The sequence below is a fragment of the Rhipicephalus microplus genome, chromosome 9 (genome assembly GCF_043290135.1).
Source record: "Rhipicephalus microplus isolate Deutch F79 chromosome 9, USDA_Rmic, whole genome shotgun sequence".
NCBI lineage: Eukaryota > Metazoa > Arthropoda > Arachnida > Ixodida > Ixodidae > Rhipicephalus > Rhipicephalus microplus.
The window spans coordinates 55,152,340-55,173,598 of NC_134708.1; the positions used below are offsets into that span (position 1 = coordinate 55,152,340).

Below are 21,259 nucleotides of genomic sequence, written 5' to 3' on the forward strand. Positions count from 1 at the left end.
ACGCGCTTCATATTTGACTCTTGTACACATTTAATCCCGAGTAATGGTCATAAAGAAAAGCAATTTATAATTTATTACTTGGAAGTGTTGCCACGAGCTGCTTGCCTGCAAAGCTCTTCCATGCATACTCAGGATTACTTCGCTTACAAGTGGACGTACTTAAATTGGCAATAGTGCCGTGCGATCATCTCATTTTGAGACATGTACAAGAACTGACACAATCTAGTATGCTGGCTTAGTAGTCGATTACTGCGAGTTACGTGCCGTTTTTTTTTTTGGGTTGCCCCACTTGGCTTTTTCACCAGTGTTTACATGGAGTACCTCGTTGAGAAAGAATGTGTGTTTGTCCTGGGCCTACATTCTTTGACCAGCCGCTTCGGCTGCTTACTTGCCTGACCCTTCAACATTGGTTCGGTTACTGCTCAGATTTTACAAACTTGCAATTCTAATGCTATCGTGTAGGTTCTACATGCATGAGAAAAGCCGCATAGAATATTTGAACAGGTTTGCATTCGTTCATGTGCAAAGAAGCAGAAAGCCGCTGCACATCAATTTTGACTGACAGTCTCGGGACATGGTGGAAAGGCTTAACTTATTTTGAAAGCAAGTACTTTTTGCTACTGCATACTGTAAGCATATATGATCCTATATTTTTAAGGCTACTATGATTGGCACATGTTGCCTTCTATATGTGGTCTGTACATTGTTGTAGTTTGTAGCTGTTAGGATGTTACCGAGGTGACTCAATTACTGTATGTTACGTGACTGATAAGATTTTCACGCAATCTCAGTTTTCAGTCACAGTGACTGCATAACTGATTTGATTGGAACGGTATGCACAAAGACTTGTACATTTATATATTTAAGTACACATTGAGAAAACTACTATTACCAGTCAAATCAATTGAAGCTCCTTGACTGCATTGTATCTGATAGCCTAAGTGCTTATTGCTTTAAAATGTTGAATATGTGTTATTGAACTTGTTGAAAGCTGCATTGTACAAATTTTGCATTTCTATGCTAAGCACTACTAACTTTGACTTTGCACGTGATAGTGGCACTTGTTGGCAATGTTGATTGTGGTTAATTAATGTTAGTCGTTTATATTAAGCTTGTTGGTTAAGCTTGTTAATTAATGTTAGTCGTGTATATGTCAGTGTTGACTATCACTGAGCTTTCCTATAATTTCACACAGTTTCAAGAGCGTTTCAATACTACCGTTATTTAGTTATGTAGGCAATATGTGGCTCGGAATATTCCTTCATAGTGTGATATTGTTTGACTAGTGTTTTATGAGCATCATGCAACAATGTTTGTTTATTAACGGAATTTGATAGCAAAATCAAACATGTTACTGCGAGTTTGAAGCTGGCGTTGGAATGTTGCACTCAGAGGAATTTACTGTTCCCACGTCGAATGCTCATGCATTAGAACTTAGTTGTAGCTACATTCAAACCCCGCCATAACGAACCCGGATATAACAAAATATCAGTAATAATGAAGTAATTGAAAAATTATGTTGCAATAGACATAGTGTTACAAATAAACCTTTATAATGGATTTTCAGATATAACAAACTTAATTTTGTTACAATGAGGTTTGAGATTATTCTATGCATGGTTTCCGAGGGCATTGTTCTTTAGAGCTATATTTTATTTAGTATGTGTCGCTGATTAGTGTTCTAAAAGTAGTTTGACCGCCTGCATCACGTTGGTAGTAATGCTTTATGCACTTGTTTACAGAAAGAGAAAATGGGACAACTTTGTTGTTTAAGCTGATAATTTCCCTGATTAACATTTTTGGCTAGTTTGAACTGTTTAGCCATATTGTTAAGTGTTGTGGTAAAAGTAATTATTTTCATTTGCTAGCAATGTAGTTTACTTGTGATACAATTGAGCTTAATTCATGAAATGCTTAACTGTAACAACAAGTAAACATAAGGCGTTTACTGAGTATCATGACACTGCCTATGTGAGAAGAAAAAGCTCGCATCAAGTCCCCTACGTTGAAATTGGCCTGCCTACCATGCCTTGATATAGGCACGTGATCATGCTATGTGCTTTGATGAAGGCATAATTTTGTCACTGCACACAGGTCTGGTGATGAGGTCAGTTGGCATTAACACATTCAGCATGGCATTCTAGTCACAAAATTGCATGAATTGTGATAATTAAGCATTATGCTGAGGCTGCATGTTTGTGGCAATAAGAAAAGTAGCATGCTAAATAGATTGGACCCCCCCTTCACCTTCAAAAAATGCAGCTTTTCAGAGAAACCGTCAGTATTGGAATATTCATTATATGGGGGGAGCGATACTATGTTGATTTTGACGCAGTTATTTTTTTTTTCTGAAGGTATTCTTTAGTCGCCCTCTTAGATCCTTCAATGCTCTAGCCATTTTTTAAATCTATGCAGCTTATATTTTTTGCATTTCTTGAGGTGTTTAGTGAATCTTGTGTCTTGCATATTTGAACAATATATTTTTGGCTTGAGTTCTTATTGAAGTTCTGCTTATAAGAAAGCTCACAGTTTGTGTTTCACTGTTATTTAATAAAGTTGTAAATTGCTGCTTAACTAGCTTATACACTGTATCACTGCCTATCACTTAGTTATAGATTACAGATAGCCCAAAGTAAGGCATTAAAAAGGGAATACAGTCCGCTCTCGTTAATTCATACTCAAAGGGACCACTGAATTTTGTTTGAATTATCAAGAAGTTTGAATTATTGGAAGTTCTCAGATGTAGGACTCTGGGTAAGGTGACACCACGCATTATTATGAGGCATTCAATTCATTGCATCAAATTTTTTTTTGTTGTTTTTTAAGCCCTATCTACACCCAGTTAACAGAAAGTAGAGGTGTAAATTCTACAAATTTATTGGCCATTTACTGCTGATCAGACCTTTTGAAAAAATCGTGAATTGCCAACTGCTTCATTGCTATACATATGTGCCTTCAGCACAAAGCTCTCTATACCAGTTGAGCAGCATCACGGTTTCAAACATTTGTTTACTTGCAAAACTTTTTTTTCTTGAAGGCCTCAGGTGCTTATTTTTCATTTTTAGACTGTTAGGATTATATAAGCACATAAATTTTTAAATAGTAGTGAGAAAACAGCTGATATTTTTTCGTATGGACCTGCAAAAAGTATACATTAACCAAATGATGGAGTTTGAATTAAGAGGCATGTAAATACATTGAAAGAATAGAGGGTCAATCAAAAAACTGAACTTTGTTTTAATTAACCAAAAGTATGAATTATCAAAGTTTGAATTATCACGAGTCTACTGTATCTTTATTTCCCTTCTCTTTGTTACGTAGGGGAAGTACTGATTTGCATATTATCATGCCAAACCTTGCTTATCTTGGGAGCTTATGTATAAATATATTTGGTATCTGTCATATTTATACAGTAATATGGATATATTTAGGTCTGTATGTTAAAATGCGTGGTTATCATATATGACATATCAGTAAAAATTTTCAGTTTAATGTTCTCGTGTGTAAAGGAATGGATTGCAAACAGAAAATGAAGCTCACAAACGTGCATTCCATAAAGTGCATGTAAAATTGGAAGACACGTTTTTATGTCTTTCAATTTTACATGCATTTTAAAAGAGGCACTAAAGATAAATTATAATTAAAACACTTTTCTGGATCAGCAAAATTACACCATAATTTATGAAATTCCCTGTGGGAAAATGAACTGCTCACCTACCTGCTTCATTATGCGTGATCTTTTCCTGCCGAGTGAATGAAAAATAAACTCTGAAAAGACACACTTCGAGTCTAAACTCTTCCATTTGCCTGGAAACATAGCAGGCGAAAAGCAGCTGGGGACGTAGTCATAGGCTACGTATAGTGTGTGACCTCAGGTGGTTCCGGTAGGTGCCGGCAATATTGGTGACCACTGAAAGAGCTGTGTTGCATGAATGCGCAGCTGTTAGATTTAATTGGCAAAAGTTAAGACAGTGAATAAAACTTAATCTTAGTGCACAAAATGTTGAAGAAAGCACAAAATTGATGTTACAGTGAGATCTGTCCTGTATGGGTTCCGTTGAGCCCTAGCCGTCACTGTTCCTCGTTTTGCGTGCCAAGATAAATAAAAACTAAAAGGTTTTTTTTTCAGTTGTCCTAAGTGTGTACCTGTTATACGTAAGCGGACTTTTCTTGGAGGTGTGCTGTGCAGGGATAAGATGTGAAGATAGCGTCGACACCATCACCACAAGACTGACATATATTGGTGCTACTGTTCATATAGGATAATTAGAAAAGTGGCCGTATGGCAGCTATTGCATTTGAGTTTATTTCCATTGTGTTTTTTTTTTGTTAACAGAAAGCATTTAGCAAAAAGAGCAAAAAGAAAATGCTGATATTATTTTGAAATCAATAGTGATATTAAAAAGTGAGCTTTTTTTATTTATTGGTCTACATGCCTTTTTTTTACCCTAATTGTTTAAATATATATTATATTAAGTTTTATGAACCACGTACACGTGTGATGGTTTCTTTTCATTTGGCAAAACTGCATTCGTTAATTTGAAGAAGCATATATAAGTGCAATGTTCATTGCAATACGCGACCACTATATGCACAGATATAAGGCACCACAAAAATACGTGTGTGCTTGGCGCCGACACACATGAGATGAGCACATTTCGTGCCGCGAGGATCGAGTAAAATATCCTTCGATTATTTCCCGGAGGTAGTTCGCGTACGTGGCATTGGTACACGCCAATATTCTTAGCTCGGACAGGCGCACGACACGCCAAAAATACGCCCGCGCGCACGGATCCGTTCAAGGACGTGACTGAGTCACCCACAGGCACGTTGTATTGTACTGTTATATTCCTGTTCTTACAGCGTTTTGTAACAGCCGCGACACAGTGAAGGGGGAGAGGGGTGATGTGGCGAGACAAGGCGCCCCAGACAGCCTTCACTCAAGGCAGCGCGCCGTAATTAAAGCGCCGTACAAAGCGCTGCGAAGGCGCCGTGCCATTGACGGGATTCAGCTGTCTTTTCCGGCACTGCCCACCGTCCAAGACCGGCTATTATGCGGCGGAAACAACTTTATTTTTGTTCTTCCTTCCGTCCCGCATCGTGCCTGCACGACCCACTTCCACGCGCGGCCGCAACCCTCCTCTCTCAGACCTTTTGCGTCTTAGGCAAAAAGCTTCCACGCACCGCACGTCCTAAAGACAAACACAAAATTGTCACAATTAAAAATAACTTACCGACATTAGCGCCATCTATGTATGACAATACAAAACATTTACGCGTTTAAATTTATAAAAAAACGTTTGAAGTATGTTTCATTACGGCGCACAGATAGCAGAAATGTTATGTAATGCTCAAAACAATGTTCTCATTATTGCGGTTTTTGAAGGTGTGGCGGGCAACTTATCGCCAAATTCAACTTCATCATCACGCTACGCTTCGGCGCCTTCTCTTTCTCCAGGCTCCAACAGAGAGCTACTTACCTGCTCTAGCCTCGCCAAGGTTATACTGTCTACGTTAGTTCCTAATCTCGCCGCTACACGCAGTAACCCCCAAACAACCCAAAATACTGGCGCTGTAAGTCAACCAAGTATAAAAATTTGCTCGTTAGAGTGCACGTCTAGCGCCAATAAAAAGCGACAATGAGACAGAAGTAGCTGCAGCGGCAACTTTGTGAACTACGCTGTTTTTTTAAGAGTGCCGCGTCAGGATTGGCTCGAGTGTTGCGTTTCCCGCAACAGGTTCGAGCTGAGCAGCCAACCGGGAAAATCGGCGGCGCAACATTCGCTTCTGGGCACGCGTAGCAAGCGGTCGTGGTACTTTTCCGTGCGTGGTGTTTCATTTGAGCGCGAACTTTATCATCAACCATGGCTCCTGTGCTCGGCTACTGGGACATTCGCGGGGTAAGCGAGGCTGTTCGCATGTCTTGTAAGCATTAACTACGGTAACTGCTTCATTTACCGTCTCTGCTCTTCAATATTTCTCATTCTTGGCGCTGTCTTTTTGTACTTTTCTCGAAGACCCGGCCGTTATTCGGCCGGGGCTGCACGCCGGCCGGGGGGGCGCGCCATCTTATTTTATTGAAGTCGGCGATCTAGTGCAACTTGAAGTCGAGTGTTCTGCGAATCCTTTGCTCGGCTTTAATGTGTCGTCGTAAGTGCTGCCTTTGAGGAGTTTCGCTTTACATTTTACTCCCTTTTTTTCGGTCTTCGTTTTTGGGTCGTCTTCGACGGAAACTCGGGGCGTTTCTTAAATCCCAAAGCGTGTGGCACGTGCATGAATAACATACAAACGCTCATACGAACCCATTTTTATCGATGTATGGCTAGTTTAGCGCTGCGAACCTGCATCGCAACCGGGTCGACTACAATTTCCGTGGTCGCATCTATTCGATGCCGAACGAATGAAGCACGAACGAATTCGAGGTTATCACAAAAACTGGAATCATGGGCTTCTTTTTTAAGGCGGGGTCGGGTTGCATTCCCCACGCCGGACACCCAATTACGCAGACCGGCCGGCGCGTCACGCCCAGGTAGTCTGGCTTGCTTAAAAAAAAAAAAAAGGAATTTTGAAGCACATACATGCGTCTGAGATGCCGGCTTTGCCTACAGCGTCAAAGGAACGTTAAACTTTACTTTAAACTTCGCATTCGCTGGTTTAAGTCGGCCGTTAGCAACAGGTTGCATGCAGTTCGGAAAGGCCGTTCGTCCATGCTACAATAAATGGCTCACTTATCGCGACAAAAGCCTTTCCGTTAACGGTTTTGCGGCACGGAGGAAAAAGTACTCTGTCCGCGATAAGACCCGGCGGGGCAATCAGCTACGCTCTTTTGCGCGGGAAAGATAAAAACTGTCCTCGTAACTATTATTGCGTGCTGACAGCGGAACACCTTTGCCCAGGCTGAAATTTGCGTGCAGTAACGCGTGGAATAGTTATTTTTCAACGATGTTCTTTTTTTTTTGCATCATTTGCGGATAGCGGCTGCCGACCTAACACGGGTGGTTAAACAAAACTTTTTTTTTTCCCGTGCTTCACCCGTGCGATTATGTTCGGTTGATTGCAGTGCTTACTGAGTGTAAAGCCGATATTAGAAACGCAATTATTCTATAATATCTATATATATATAGAATCGGCTGCACTAGTGTTGGTGGCCACGTGGCATTCCGCAGGGAAGCACGAGGTCGCGAGTTCGATTCCCGCGGCTGCATTGTTGCGTTTTTATTCGGCACGTGAAACATGAGGCGTTCCAATTTAAATCGTCACTGCAGCTGCATGCGAACGTGTTTTTTTTTTTTTTAATTTTTAGTACCTAGCCTGCCTTTCAACTCTGTTGCAATCGTTCAGACGCTTATTGTATTCAGCACTGTTTCATGGTGCTCAATAGAAGAGACACAAAAAAGAAAATTAGGTATGTGAATGTCGAGCTCGTATTTAGGTCACCTTTAATGCACGGAATAAAGGCGCACTCGGTGGAACGCGCTGTGCCTGGCGCTCCATCACGCACCGTCTCGCCGTAACCATGGCAACCACCACTTGTGTACGCTAGAGAGGAGGAACCCGCCCACTTGTCGGGTTTCCTTCTCTCTTTTGTATGGATAGCTGCACTCGTACGAGAGCTATGTCGCGTCGATATCGAACTTACGAATTACCGGAACGTTACGTTCAATATAAGCCCCGCCTACTGGCATTTACGCTAAAAGGATTTGCTCAACTTAAACGCTCCGATCAGGAATGATCGCCCATTATCGAGGTATCGAGCACTTCTCGCAGTTAACGATAGTCCAAATTTTTCTCCAACACAATTTTTGTGTCGCTGGTTTCAGGTGGAAAAACTTGCACGAAGTTTGAAGAATGCCTTGAATGTCTCAACAAATTTCTTGTGGTTTTGATGTCCAGGGGCGGCGCCAGGGGGGGGGCAAGGGTGGGCTGGAGCCCTCCCAAAATTCTCGCCTGCCCCCCCTATGCCCACCCAAGTGCCCGGAAGCATATATTGAAAACCTAGTAGGAGCAGAGCTAGCTTGCCCCCCCCCCCCCCCCGGAGGAACTGACTTTTCGTGGTTGCCCCCCCCCCCCCCCCAGTAAAAACATCCTGGCGCCACCCCTGTTGATGTCAGTCACTGACAATATTTTAGAAAAACAAAACAAGCAATAACATCGGTATCTTTAACAATGCATAGTGATAACATTTGCAGAGAGTGCCTTGAATAAGATCTAGCTGGTGCTTCTAGGCTGGTTTCACAAAACCAAGCTGCACAGAAGGACAGCTTGTTTTTGCAAGTAAATGTATCTATTTTCAGGTTCTAATAGGCTGCTGTTGATAGGCCATTAAGGTTGCTCCTAAAGAAAAAACGAAGAAATTTAGTTGCCTTACTGAGAAATGCTGTATCTTTACAGAAAAGGGTGATGAGTTTGCATATTTTCAGGTCTTTGTTCATCGTTCACTTTGTATCTTAATTGTACTGTCAGATCTTTTCTGTTAAAGCTTCCAAGTCAAAGGAACTACGGCAATCAAATCTTTGATTATACTACTTTAGGGCAATAGATACAAATTTTTGCTTTCATGGATCTACAGTCTAGTGTAAATATTATGCAAATCGGCAGTGAATGGCTGATATAATTTAATAATATAAACTGTACTGGTGCTTTTGAGTGTGACTTTTTTTATTGAAAGAGCTTGAGCTTAGTATTTTAGAATACACTTAGTGTACAGATAGTGCTAGAAATTTTCATGCTAAACTCGAATTTTCAATAAAGTGGCTTGTTAATTTTATTGCAATTTTCTTGAAAAAAAAAAAAAGTCTTGTTCCTATGTAAAGCAACTACTCGTATAAGGGCCACTCTTGCGAGGTACTCCAAGGCATTTAGTACTGCATTAGCATGTCGAACTCCCAAAGTTCCATGCAGCACATTTCGTAAATGGCAGGCCAACTTGTTCAGTGAATATTTGAGCTTGCTACTTCACTTGAACAGGTACCTTGCTACTTCACTTGAAACTGTCCTCCAACTGTCTTGCATTGCTGCCTTTACGTACACCTAAACCTCGGTATAACAGTCACTTCTGTCACAAAAATACTTCGTTATATCTGAAAATTTGTTGTTATAAACGATTATTTGTAACACTATTCATGAAAAAGCTATTGATCACTTCATTATAACCAATAATTCATTATATCCAAATTTGTTATATTGTGGTTTTAATGTAAATGCAACAGCTTCATTATACTATAGTTTGCATGTGTTGCTAATTGGCCACGGCAATTTTTTCTTCAGTTGGCCCAGCCCATCCGTCTGCTGCTTGCGCACGTGGACGCCAAGGTGGACGACAAGCGCTACACGTGCGGACCCCCGCCGGACTTTGACCGCAGCTCCTGGCTGAACGAGAAGACCAAGCTTGGGCTGGAGTTCCCCAATGTACGACGAGCTCTCGTTCGCTTGTTTGCATTTCCGCTGTGGGTGGGAAACTGGCCTTGTTAGCTGAGTATATGGAACATTGCGCTGATTATCACAGCACTGCGGATTCAATCTTTTTTATGGTGTTGCTGTATTTTGAGCGGGGTGGAACTAGTGAGGCTCAGACATACTTATGGGAACACTAACGTACACCTCTTATGAGGCTGCACCGATAATACGTAGAAATGTCTAGAATGACGGAGTTTTAGTAACAAAGCTGCGGCTAAAGTAACACCCTAGCCTATGCAGTAGTAGCCTATGTGCAGTAGCTTGTAGACAAGTACCTCAAATGCTAACGCAATCAAGGTACTAGCCACACACACGCCATTGATCCAGCCATTTAGTGTGCATGTTCTGACTTATCTGAATAGTTTTTATAAATTTGAGTATATGCAGCACATGAAATGCAACTACAGTAGCACGTTCTCGTACTAGCTTGATGACTTGGCAAATTCATGGTATAATTTGGTCAGTATTACTCGACCATTCGTAAAAGACCATCTCAGCAGCACTTTGTAAGACGGCATACAGTGCTAGCTATGCGTTTTTATTGGATTTCTGTGAGAAAACATCTTTTTGGCGTTTTCATAGTTGGCGTGCAAACTGTGATCTTGGCACAGATTTCCTCAGCGTTAACAGCTGCCAATGTCCGATTCTTTTTGGGGGGCATTGCTCTGTTTTAGTCTCTGAGAAAGTCAAAGTGGTATTTTTCTCTGCATGCCCCATTGTGTTTCCTTCATTTACAGCTGCCTTACTACATTGATGGCGATGTCAAGCTGACCCAGAGTATGGCTATCCTGCGTTACCTCGCCAGGAAGCATGGTTTGGGTATGACTTTATTTCTCTGCAGTTTTTGACGCATTGGTTCTTTGAACTGTAGTGAATATAACCTCACCTCAACAGAATCTTGAGCTCGGGCTAGTTTGATTTACATTGTTGTAGTACATAGCGGCCTAGGATTGAATGGAAGACATCAGCGGGAAACTGCAAACCACATTGTATCTGCTTGCTGCACACCAGAAATTGGTCCTTGCAAGAAAGGTTCTTAATGCATACATGGAAAGAAATATAACTGTAGCACACTTAACACAAATAAGTATACAAACACAAAAAGGAACTTGAGCGAAAACCATAGTATTTTTAATACGTGTTGCGGAATTTCTTGGATACTGTTTTGGAGAAGGAAAATTTTGAGTCTTCCCTGTGAAATGAGGGTTTCACAGTTAAGTGTGATTGTAAAATTGTAAGTTGAGTGAAATGACTCATCTGAGAATTGCTGTGGAAGAATAATTGTACATTTATGGAAGAAGTAGAACTGTATGGCAGCAACAAATTTTTTTCCCCCTAAAGTCATTTAATTTGCTTGCTGTAGAATACACTTGTCTAAGCTTAATGACATTAAACTAGGGCCAATTGCTTAATGTTAATGCAGGAGACTACTCTTTCGAGGAGTTGCAACGAGTGTAACGGGTCTAATCTTGGCACCGGAGACTGCTCGTTTGGGGAGTTTCAACGCTGATTTTTTTGCGCAGAGGGCAAGACTGAAGCCGAGAAGCAGCGAGTGGATGTCTCTGAGCAGCAGTTCGCTGACTTCCGTATGAACTGGGTTCGTCTCTGCTACAACCCTGATTTCGTGAGTATCACTCTTTCTTTTGTTGATCGCAGTTGTGACTTCGTTAATTGCCCCCTATAAAAGCTCCGATGTTTAGCGCTTTTCTATGTTGCACGGGTCGGCACTAAAAGGTGAAGCTCGATGGTTGATAATGCGCTGAAAAACAAACAAGCCAAAGGGAGATGCGTTGTGAATCATAAGAACAAGTGCATCACATTCGTAAAAAAGCTCTGTATTTAACTCCATTACCGTGTGGTAGGGAGTACGTGGGACAAACGAAACGATGTGTGAATGTTCGCTTGAGGGAGCATGAGTTCTCTTCAAGGGATCGCGTGACTTCATCTGCAGGAACATTGCAGGTCATGCGGTTGTCGTCCCATTTTTGAGAGAACCTTCATCATCTTCAAGCATCCTAACCAGCTAACAAGAGAAATCAGTGAGGCATATCATATAAAGATTAGTAGTAGCAAGTTCATTAGTGAACCATTCGTCACACTGCATGAAAAAGAATTAAGTTATTTAGGCCAATCTTGTTTATTGCCATGAAAGTGACAACGCTACCTCAGTGCACCTCTTATTCTGCGCATGTCGCGATATAGGCGGCCAGTACCTATTGTAACGACGAGAAATAAGAGACAACGCCTTTGCTGCAGGCCGGCTGTTCTTATTCTGACTTCGTCTTCCTCGGCTTCCCTAACCTAGCCTGCGCCCTTGCCTGAGCCCCACTATTTATTATCATTACACTCGGCCCCGACTGCGAGCCTCGTGGGCTACCGACAATGTCTCCGGTGGGCGGCATTGACTATTCCGGGGTGGCCGGGCTCGGCCAAGCTGATATTTCACATGGAAGTTTGTTGAAGGAGATTCCGGAGGACGACACTGGCTGTGACGTGATGGTCGGTGCAGGCGTCGTCCACGATGGGGCCAACGCTGTTGACTTGGACAAGATGCCGCTAGCAGGAGATACAGACTCCTGCAAAGTGGCCGCGTTGGTTTAATCTCGTCGGTTTGAGCATCCTGTCGCAGCCGTGTTACAAATGCTGGAAATAGTCCACGCTGCACCGTCACCTGCTGCACTGAGCGTCGACGCCTGCGTTGCTTGCGGTGTGGCAAGGGGCGTCGGGGTGTCTTTGTAGTCATCTGAGAGCCGAGTTCAGGTTGCAGCTTGAGAGGCAACGCGTGCTCTTGCAGCACTGCCTTTGTCGGACTCATGCTCAAGCTGTTTATTCCTATAGTTTCACGTGCAGTAGAGCCTTCATTGTCAGATGACCTGTCACTAACCGGAAGTATTACCTTCTCTGGTAGGTCTTTGTTGACAGTGACTTTGAAGGAGGCGGCGCTTAGCGTGTGGCAGACGTCCGCACACTCGGCCACAGACTGACGTGATATCAGGAGATGTCGCTTCGAAGTGAGGGTCAACGCTGTAGGGTTGTTCGTCCCAGGGTAGGTGGTTAAATTGGCTGTCGGGAAGCTGCAAAATACAGCTGAAGCCGCGAGGGTGGTCTCCTTCTGGGATCTATTCTCGGTAGCGGTCGCGTAAGACTGGGTGGTCGTGGAGAGGTGATGGTGACTCCGTCCAAAAGCAGCTATGAGCTTGTCACTCCAGTCCACCCAGGACGTCTGCCGCACGCCTTCGTATCGATGCCAAGCCGCGGCAGCATTCCGAAGGCGGTCTATGGCCATGCCCCACTTCTTTTGGTCCGTCCACGCTGCGTGATCTCCGACAGCGTTGACGGTTGCCACCCATTCCTTGGCATCGTCCTGGAAGCCGCGAAACTCCGGTAGCTCGAAGGAAATCGGCGATGGCGGGACTGCGGGCAAAACTCCGAGATGTGCCCACGCCAAGCAGTTCACTTGCTCTGATACCTCCGTGAGAGAACGCCCGAGATTGCGACGGTTCTCGGGCGAGCTTACCTCGAAGTTTTGTGAGGCGGCCGCAGCCAACATGGCATTGAGTGCGCACAATGTTGGCAAGATGGCAGGACATAGCTGGGAGCTCGACGCTATGAGGGCGTTGGTCGTGACGCGGAGTTGCGCGATGGTATGCTGCAGCTCCGCTGCGCTGTCGTGTGATCCGCACGAAGAGCCAAGGCCCGCCTCTGCGGAGGATACAGTGACTGCGGTACTCGAGGTGGTACAATTGCTGACCAAGGACGTGTGGACGGCGTCCCTTGGAAATCCAGCTGTGGTAGGAATCGTGGACATGGGTTCCAGGGCGCTGGAAGCGTCAACGACGTTCCCAGGCAAGCGGAACCCGTGTGATGAGTTGTGACCTGGTACTGTGGCGTAGATGAAGCGGTCTTGCGCCGCCGGGTAGGCCTCGACGCCGTACACGGTGGGTGCTTGAAGCGCCGACAGGTTGCCAGGTATGGAGGAGGCATGTACGCCATCCCTAGGTGAGAGAGGCCCGTGCGCATGGTTGCCGCGACGTGTCGCGTCCCAGGACAAGTTTCCCGGAGCCACAACGGAGGCCTGGACGCCATCCGTCGGTGCTGGGATCGATGCTGGCCGCGACGGACGCCTTGCGGGTTCCATCAGCGAAGAAGCGTGACGGCGTTCCTTATCGTGAACTGGTACCGGTAACGGGTGCTGGAGCCGCCGAGGAGGCCTTGACGCCGTCCCCGAACGGTGGTGTCAGTAAACAGCTGCCGAGGAGGCCTTGACGCCGTCCTCAAGCGACGCTTACCGCGGCTGCACGTCGGCGGGCGTTCTGGATGACGAAACCGAGACGTAAGCCGTTTTCTTCGTCGACTGCGCCATTGTAACGACGAGAAATAAGAGACAACGCCTTTGCTGCAGGCCGGCTGTTCTTATTCTGACTTCGTCTTCCTCGGCTTCCCTAACCTAGCCTGCGCCCTTGCCTGAGCCCCACTATTTATTATCATTACACTATATATATATACTTTTCACCCTGTTTTTTCCAAAAAACAGTTGAGTCAGCGCAGTCTTTTTTTTTCTTTTGCACCTTCCCTGTCCTGTGTTATTTTTTTTTTTTTGTGTGTGTGTGTGTGCGTTCACCGTGGAGCTCACTCAGGCTCTTTCAAGAAATATACACGTAGACCTCATTTGAAGAAACTTGCATCTTGCAGGCAATTAAGTTTGTTATAAAGGTGTGTTCCTAACAATAAATCTATTGCAAGACAATTTCAAGACTTACCATCTTACTATCTTATATCGAGGTTTGATTGTATTTCGCACGTAAGGCTCACTTGGACAGACTCATTGAAGCTTTCCTCTACCGGACTCTCTAAACTTTTCTCAACCGAACTCGCCGCGACTCGAACTTGCCATTACATTACTCCCCCGGACTCGGACTTGCAGTTCGATCCGAAGCTGAGCGAGTCAATTCGCGAGTCTGTTCGCGCACCGCGTGCTCGAAAGTGCCACATAAAGGCTTAACTGTTAAGAAGGAAAAAAAACCTTTTTTTTATCCTTTGCAAGAGCACTTCAGTAGTATTCATTTGTGACTGATTGACGTAAAATTAATTTGTTGATGCACCTCTCGGCAAGCTCTTAAAAATTTGAGTGGTGGTTGTGGCTAAACCAATGTTTCGACAAACGACTTGAATTTGCTGCCTAGACGAAGACAAGTTTACTTGCCAAAAAAGCGGCTTCAGCAGTACACGCTGTTAGAAATTTCTAACCTTTCCGATCTTCCTCTTCGCTACTGTGTTCAGATTTTTTGAAATTTTTTAGAGGTATTTTTTTGTGTAGCATTATAATTCCCTGTTTTGGTAACATGATACGTGGCATATGCGTGGTGAGTTTGGCGGTTCAACCTCATTTCTTTTGTACGTACGAATATCTCGTCTGGAAATCCTGATCAGTAAGCCTATGACAAAGACCATAGATATTGAATGAAATAACTAATAATAGTTTTTATCTTGAAAACTAACTTTTGGTTTTAACATTCTTTCAGGAAAAGCTGAAGGGTGACTACCTCAAGAACCTGCCGGCTTCTCTCAAGGCTTTCTCCGACTATTTGGGAACCCACAAGTTCTTTGCTGGGGACAATGTAAGTTGGGCACATCATGGACACTGTGCATTTCAGGGCTCTATAATTTTTATTTCAATTTGTTTAGAAACATGTTTACATATTTCGAAGGGGATGGGCAAAGGTAGGCAACTAACAATGCATCTTGACTGTAGATGGCAGAATATAAAGCACAGGAGGGAATTATCTGAAAGTAGCTCATATGGCATGCAAGATGGTAAGAATGGTAAACAGAAGCATGGCACGCATGGAAAAATGCAATGTAGCTTTTGCGGCAAAGAATGTGTAAATCATACGAGGTATAACTTGATAAGAATGACACAGGAATGTAGATTTCCGAAACAATCTTTCAGTCTTTGCAATTTCTTTTAAAATGAAATGTGTGCTTCTGTTCTGCATTATTCTTCCTGTCTTTTTCATTGCTGCATGTAGCATGGAGTAAGAGTGTGTTGAGATGTTTATATTACAGTACAATAACTTCAGTTAGCTACACCATATTATGATCTCGGGTGTGTAAGGATTTCCTTTCCCCTTCTATTTTCTTTCCAGCTCACCTATGTTGACTTCATTGCTTACGAGATGCTTGCCCAACATCTCATTTTTGCTCCTGACTGCCTGAAGGACTTCGCCAACCTCAAGGCATTCGTCGACCGCATTGAGGTACAAAGCATTGAGGAATGTCGCATTGTGCTTGTGTTTTGTCGCCGTTTCACAAGCTACAAAAAAAAGATGAAGTCGTAAGTTTTTACTTTGCAATTAAGGTAGACTCAGTACCATGGCTGATGAATTTTTTGGACTCCAAAAATTCACTCTGGGTATTTTGAACTTCATAAGTGCACGGTAAGGGTTCCCATTACACTAATTCATTTCCGCAATCTATTTTTTGGATGAACCTGTGCACCAAAGTTCAATTTTCTGCACTAAATTGCTCATTTTGAGCCATGCCCCTCAGCTTTGACTGCCGCCATGTTGGGTTTTGCACAGGCTGGACGAGTTTATTTATTTTATACTGTTAGCCAAAGGCCGTTACGGGGTAGAGTACTAAAATGCTCTTCGCACATTGTTCAGAGTTTGACTTCTGGCGGGTAGTTGTGTGGCATCCAAGATTGGAAGCGCACGTAAGCTTTGTTTCGGACGTCACGTCCGATCTTTCTTGGCTGGCTAAACTGCGTCGGGGACACGATCTTTGGTAATGGTGCTCTGCAACTCGCCCGGAACATGTGGGTTCGTTTGTGGCTGTAGCAGTAGCGTTTTGAGGAAGGCAAAACGCTGGAGGCTTGCATACTTGCAGTGTCAGTGCAGATGAAAAAAACACCAGACCGGGTTGACCCCACCAGACAGACGAGAAGTGCGTGCATCTTTTTGTGACTGGCATCGTTTTGTTTGCGTGGCGCCATGAACAGTGCCTTCAGCAACGGTTGGTGGCAGCAATTTGCCAACACTCTGATGATGATGTTGTAGCCCAAATACAACCAAATCTGCTCGTCACCGAGGTCAGCATGGTGCAGGGCATTATGGGGATTTTTTTTTTTTTGGCTGCTGTAAATCAAGTAAACTTCATTATTATGTCTAAACCATGTTCTTTTTTTTTTTTGGCTTAGTTTTTCAGGCTATTTGCCGTTCCTGCCAAGTCTGAAAACTGTAAATGAATATCTCTTCAACGAAACTGCTGCTTAAATAGAACAAGTGCTTCTGACAAGACTAGTTTCACACTTGTATTCTGCATCGTAATTGATCTCTCGGCAAATGTAATTTCGGTTATACGAAACACGTTTTTTTTCGGCCCCTTCAGGTTCTGTTTCAGGTCCACTGCATTTTGGGCACACTGAAAGGAGTTCACACAGAATAACTCTGTTCTCGCCAGCTTTCTAAGTGGAAACAGAAGCGTATAACACAGATGCCACATCCTGGGGCATCTGTGTAATAGTAGTAAGAGATAACAAATTCATGGCAAAACCTTAACACAAAGTTGCACCCTACAGAAAGTTAACATACATTAGAAAGTCGGTAAACTGAAGTCTGTTAGAAACTGCTGCATTGGAACAAGTGTTTCTGACAAGATTGGTTTGGTGCTTGTATTCTGCAGCCTTGTTGATCTGTCAGTAAATGGAACTCCCGTTAAATAAAGCATATTTCTCTGGCCCATTCAAGTGCCGTTTAATGAGTCTACTGTAGTTAAGTCTATAAGGGGTTATTGCAGGTAGATCTGTGCGAAGCAGTTGTAGTATGCCGACGAGTAAAAGATTTCCTGTCAATTTTGATGGCTTGCTAGGCCAACAAACACCACAGGAATGCAGCCATTAATGATGCTAATTGACTGTTCAAATAACCCATCAGCCATAACACACGTATGGATCTAGACATGCTTCTAGGGGCTCCTGTTAACTGTTTGACATTATTGAAATTAACATGTATATTTTGATCTGTCAGTCAATAAACAATAGCTCCACTGAAGCAATGTTTTTTGTTGCGGCAGTAAAATATGAGTCGAAGCTTGGCCAGCCAAATTTCTAGGTTTGCATTCTCTGTGTTAATGTTGACTATACTTCTTGGCATATACCGTAATTACTCGAATCTAATGCGCACTTTTTTTCCGGTTAAGCAAGTTCATAAATCGCATGCGCATTAGAATCGAGTACGAACAAAAAACTTTCGGTCAATCTATTGCCATCGGCAAATCCAAAATGGCTGCCCCCTACGTGCGTCGGCATGGCGCGTCGGCCATTTCTGCCTATGTGTTTCCCATGTGCGGCGCTTCGTACGTGTGCTGAGGAGTTCGTCATCTTGTAGTGCATTAGCATCAACGGCATAGAAGGGCCGACTCCAAAAACTCGAGGGCACCACGGTGCTTGTTTTAAAAGAAAAGTCATCGCATGTGCAGAAACGGACGGAAATCGGGTCGCATCGCAGTCGTTCGGAGTTCCCGAAACAGGCGTGCGGGACTGGCGGAAACAAAAGCAGAAGATTGTTGACAGCAAAGCTTCACACAAAGGCTTCAGTGGACCACAGCAGGGTCGGTTTCCGCAAATTAATGAGCTGCTCGGCGAGTATGTGCTTGAGCAGCGAGCGGCACAGCGGCCCGTGACGACAGAACTGCTCCAAGTGCGGGCTATGCAATTAGTCTTAGAAAAAGGTCTAATGCGGAGCCAGTTTAAAGCAAGCAGGTGCTGGCTAACTAACTTTATGAAGAGGAAAGGCTTTTCCCTCCGAAGGGGAACATGCATATGCGAAAACTTTTGCGGAGGAGTACGATGAAAAGCTTCAGTTTTCAGAGGTTCGTCCTAAACTTGCGGCGCAACAACGGCTACCTGCTTGGGCAAATCGGGAATGTCGATCAGACGCCTCTTTACTTTGACATGCCTGGTACCACAACCGTCGAGAAGGAGGCGAAGGAAGTTCGCGTGCTCACATCGGTCCATGGTAAAACTACAGTGACGCAAATGCTCTGTTACACGTCAGATGGGCACAAGCTTCGCCCGTACCTCATATTTGAATGAAAGACGCTCCTGAAAGGAGTCGTTTTTTCGAGTGGTGTGATCGGCGGGCCAGGGAGAAAAATGGGTGCGCGTTGCAATCGATGTCTTATGTTTAGTTTTTTTTTTTTTTTTTTTGGCGGTGGAAATCGTGTGCGCGTTACAATTGAGGGCGCGGTAGAATCGAGTAAATACGATAATACACAATTTTTCTAGCTTTATCACGCTTAGTCTTGAAGGCAAAAAAAAAGCCCTCTACTACGAAGCTTCGACTTTGTCATATGGCCGTTTATTGTTAAACACCGGTGGCTTTCACAATGTAGTGTCATCTGAAAACGAACTCTGATCACGGGTAGAGCAACACACCCGAGCCCCTCTTCTTTCTCGTCTTCACTACATGGTGTAAAACTTCAAAGTACGTGAAGCTGTTAGGTACCGTATTTGCTCTACTGTAACACAAATTTTTTCCGAATTTTTCGTATTCAAAGTTGACCCTTGCATGACAAGTGCCGAAATTCAGGTTGTCAAGAAAGTGCAGCGATTCACACAATCCTTTTATTTGTTTCATTTTTCTTTTTGGGTGCGATGAACAGTCTCCCCTCGCGTTACAATCGTTGTGGCGTTAGTCGAGTAAATACGGTAACTCTTTGGGTGCTAATTTGCTGCAAGCCACTTGGCCGTGTAGTGAGAGCACTAACCAATGTGTGTAAACCTATTTCTTTTCTTGCAGGCTCTTCCGCACGTTGCGGCCTACCTGAAGTCGGACAAGTGCATTAAGTGGCCTCTCAATGGCGACATGGCCAGCTTCGGCAGCAGGCTGCAGAAGAAGCCATGAAACAAGCATTCATTCTCTTTCATTTCGAACAAAGGTCTTTGACAATAAAATAAGCATTAACTTTTACTTCTTCTATAGATGCTTTCACGAAACCAAGTTTCTTTCGCCCCTTTGAGACATGTCTCCAGTCGTTTGACCGAGGCCTCAAAGGGCCCAGCACCTTTTTCTTTTTTTGCTATCATATTTACAGAATTAAGTCTGCTCGAATTTAGATCGGCCGCCCCTCAAATCGCTTTGAAAAAAATATTACCTCGAGCACATTTTGTTTAAAAAACCTTAGTTTACAGTAAATGTCTCCAATAGCAACGAAGTCGAATAGGAATTCTGACAGTGCTTTAAAGCTGTGCAGGAAAGGTAGCTTTGGAAATACGTGGGGATAACTTTCAGAAACTTTACAACTGAAACCAGTTTTTGGTTCTAGGTAGACCCCCCTCCCCAACTTCAGATTCAAAATTATGACGAAATGGGTAGACCTGCAATCTTGTAAATGCGGTACTTTATGTATGTATAGTGTTGAACACAGTGATGAATGTAAAATATGAAAATTCATGCACAGAAGCTGAACTTGAGTTTCCAAATCTGAGTACATCATGGTAGGAGATGTTCCCTTTTTCATTTAACTCTGCCTCTTATGTCCTTGAGTACTTCCACTCGCTGCACGCCTTTTACACAGTCGCACTGGAAGTCTCGTCTTATGATGGCTGTTGCGCAGATCACCTAGCACTGTGTTGCAATTGTTCTCGAGTTATTTAAAAGCCTGGATTCTTTTGTATGTGGCAAAATATGTTTATATATTTTCTAGCACTCTGAACTGTGGCCTATCTGAAACCACATGGGCATCTCTCATGTTGTCAAGCCGATCTGAACACACGGGCTCTGGCGTCACTAGAGTCACCACCGCATGGCTATACGCAACCTCTGATGCCGAAGGATGTGTCTCGCTGTATATGGGCCAGAAAGTGGTTAGAGTGCAAATAGTGCCTTTTTGCTTTTTTTTTTTTTCAAAGTTTGCACTGCTGTATTGCTTGGATTCCACATTACCCACAGAAGGCAAGAAATTGACATGAAGTTGTCTCGGGCACCTTTAATTAAGGGCAATTTGATTAAAAAATGTAGCACTTGCATGCGATGTGGGATGACTGATCTACAGGTCTCATTTGGACTAGGGATGTGGCAGTTCACTGCATAATCGTATGCATTAGATAGCACGTAAGTAGCAAAAGAAAAATTTCAGATACTGTATATTTCTGTATGTGCTGTCGGTACGCTAACAGAAAAACTAGCTTTTTTTATTTTTAAGCCAAGTATGATGCATAGTGTATAGTACGGTACATTAAGAGATCCTGTTATGCTGTCACTGTGTATGGCGTTACGATGCAAAAGCTTGCTACTAGGCAGCTGTTGCGACGTTTGACATTGTTATGAGAGGCCCCAGGGTCTCTTGGATAGCGTGTTGCGCGAGGGCCAACGGACTGGGCAGGGTACATCCAGGCAGTGGCAAGGCAATGGGCAGCCGGAAGGAAACAAAACGTTTAATTTACAACGTATGTGCAAATTGTGGACAAGGAAGCACTTCGACGCTAGATGCGCCGGTCTTTTATAGGTGCTCAGATGCTCGAGGAGGGCACAGCTCCACGGTTACGACACATCCAGCGTATCTGAGGGATGCGCTCAATGTCCGTGACTGACGCATTGAGTGTCTTGATGAGGAAGGTCAGCAAAGAAGGTGAAAAACACTGCACAACGCGTAGCGCATTCATAACATGTTCGACAAACTGCAATATGCCATGATTGCATGTAGACTGCCAACGACTCTAGTCATTGATGCTTTGTTGCCAACCAGTAACCGATAAGCGTATTTTTTCTGGTTCTGTATGTTCGGTGGCGTTCAATGTGCG

General features: G+C 43.7%; 1 protein-coding gene across 1 annotated transcript; it reads left to right on the forward strand.

Moving 5' to 3' along the window:
- The first annotated feature begins 5,661 nt into the window (after positions 1-5,661).
- Positions 5,662-19,427, forward strand: LOC119165065 (glutathione S-transferase Mu 1). Its single transcript, XM_037417257.2, has 7 exons — positions 5,662-5,900; positions 9,268-9,408; positions 10,194-10,275; positions 10,980-11,080; positions 14,979-15,074; positions 15,603-15,713; positions 19,257-19,427. Exons 1-7 carry the CDS (start codon positions 5,865-5,867, stop codon positions 19,359-19,361), a joined length of 672 nt encoding a protein of 223 aa, XP_037273154.2. The 5' UTR covers positions 5,662-5,864; the 3' UTR covers positions 19,362-19,427.
- The last annotated feature ends 1,832 nt before the right edge of the window (positions 19,428-21,259 follow it).

Excerpts from the sequence above, each read along its gene's own strand:
- LOC119165065 (XM_037417257.2), top strand. The coding sequence starts at position 5,865 with ATGGCTCCTGTGCTCGGCTACTGGGACATTCGCGGG. Across the intron at positions 11,081-14,978 it reads TCTGCTACAACCCTGATTTC|GAAAAGCTGAAGGGTGACTA; the intron begins GTGAGTATCACT and ends ACATTCTTTCAG. Across the intron at positions 15,714-19,256 it reads CATTCGTCGACCGCATTGAG|GCTCTTCCGCACGTTGCGGC; the intron begins GTACAAAGCATT and ends CTTTTCTTGCAG.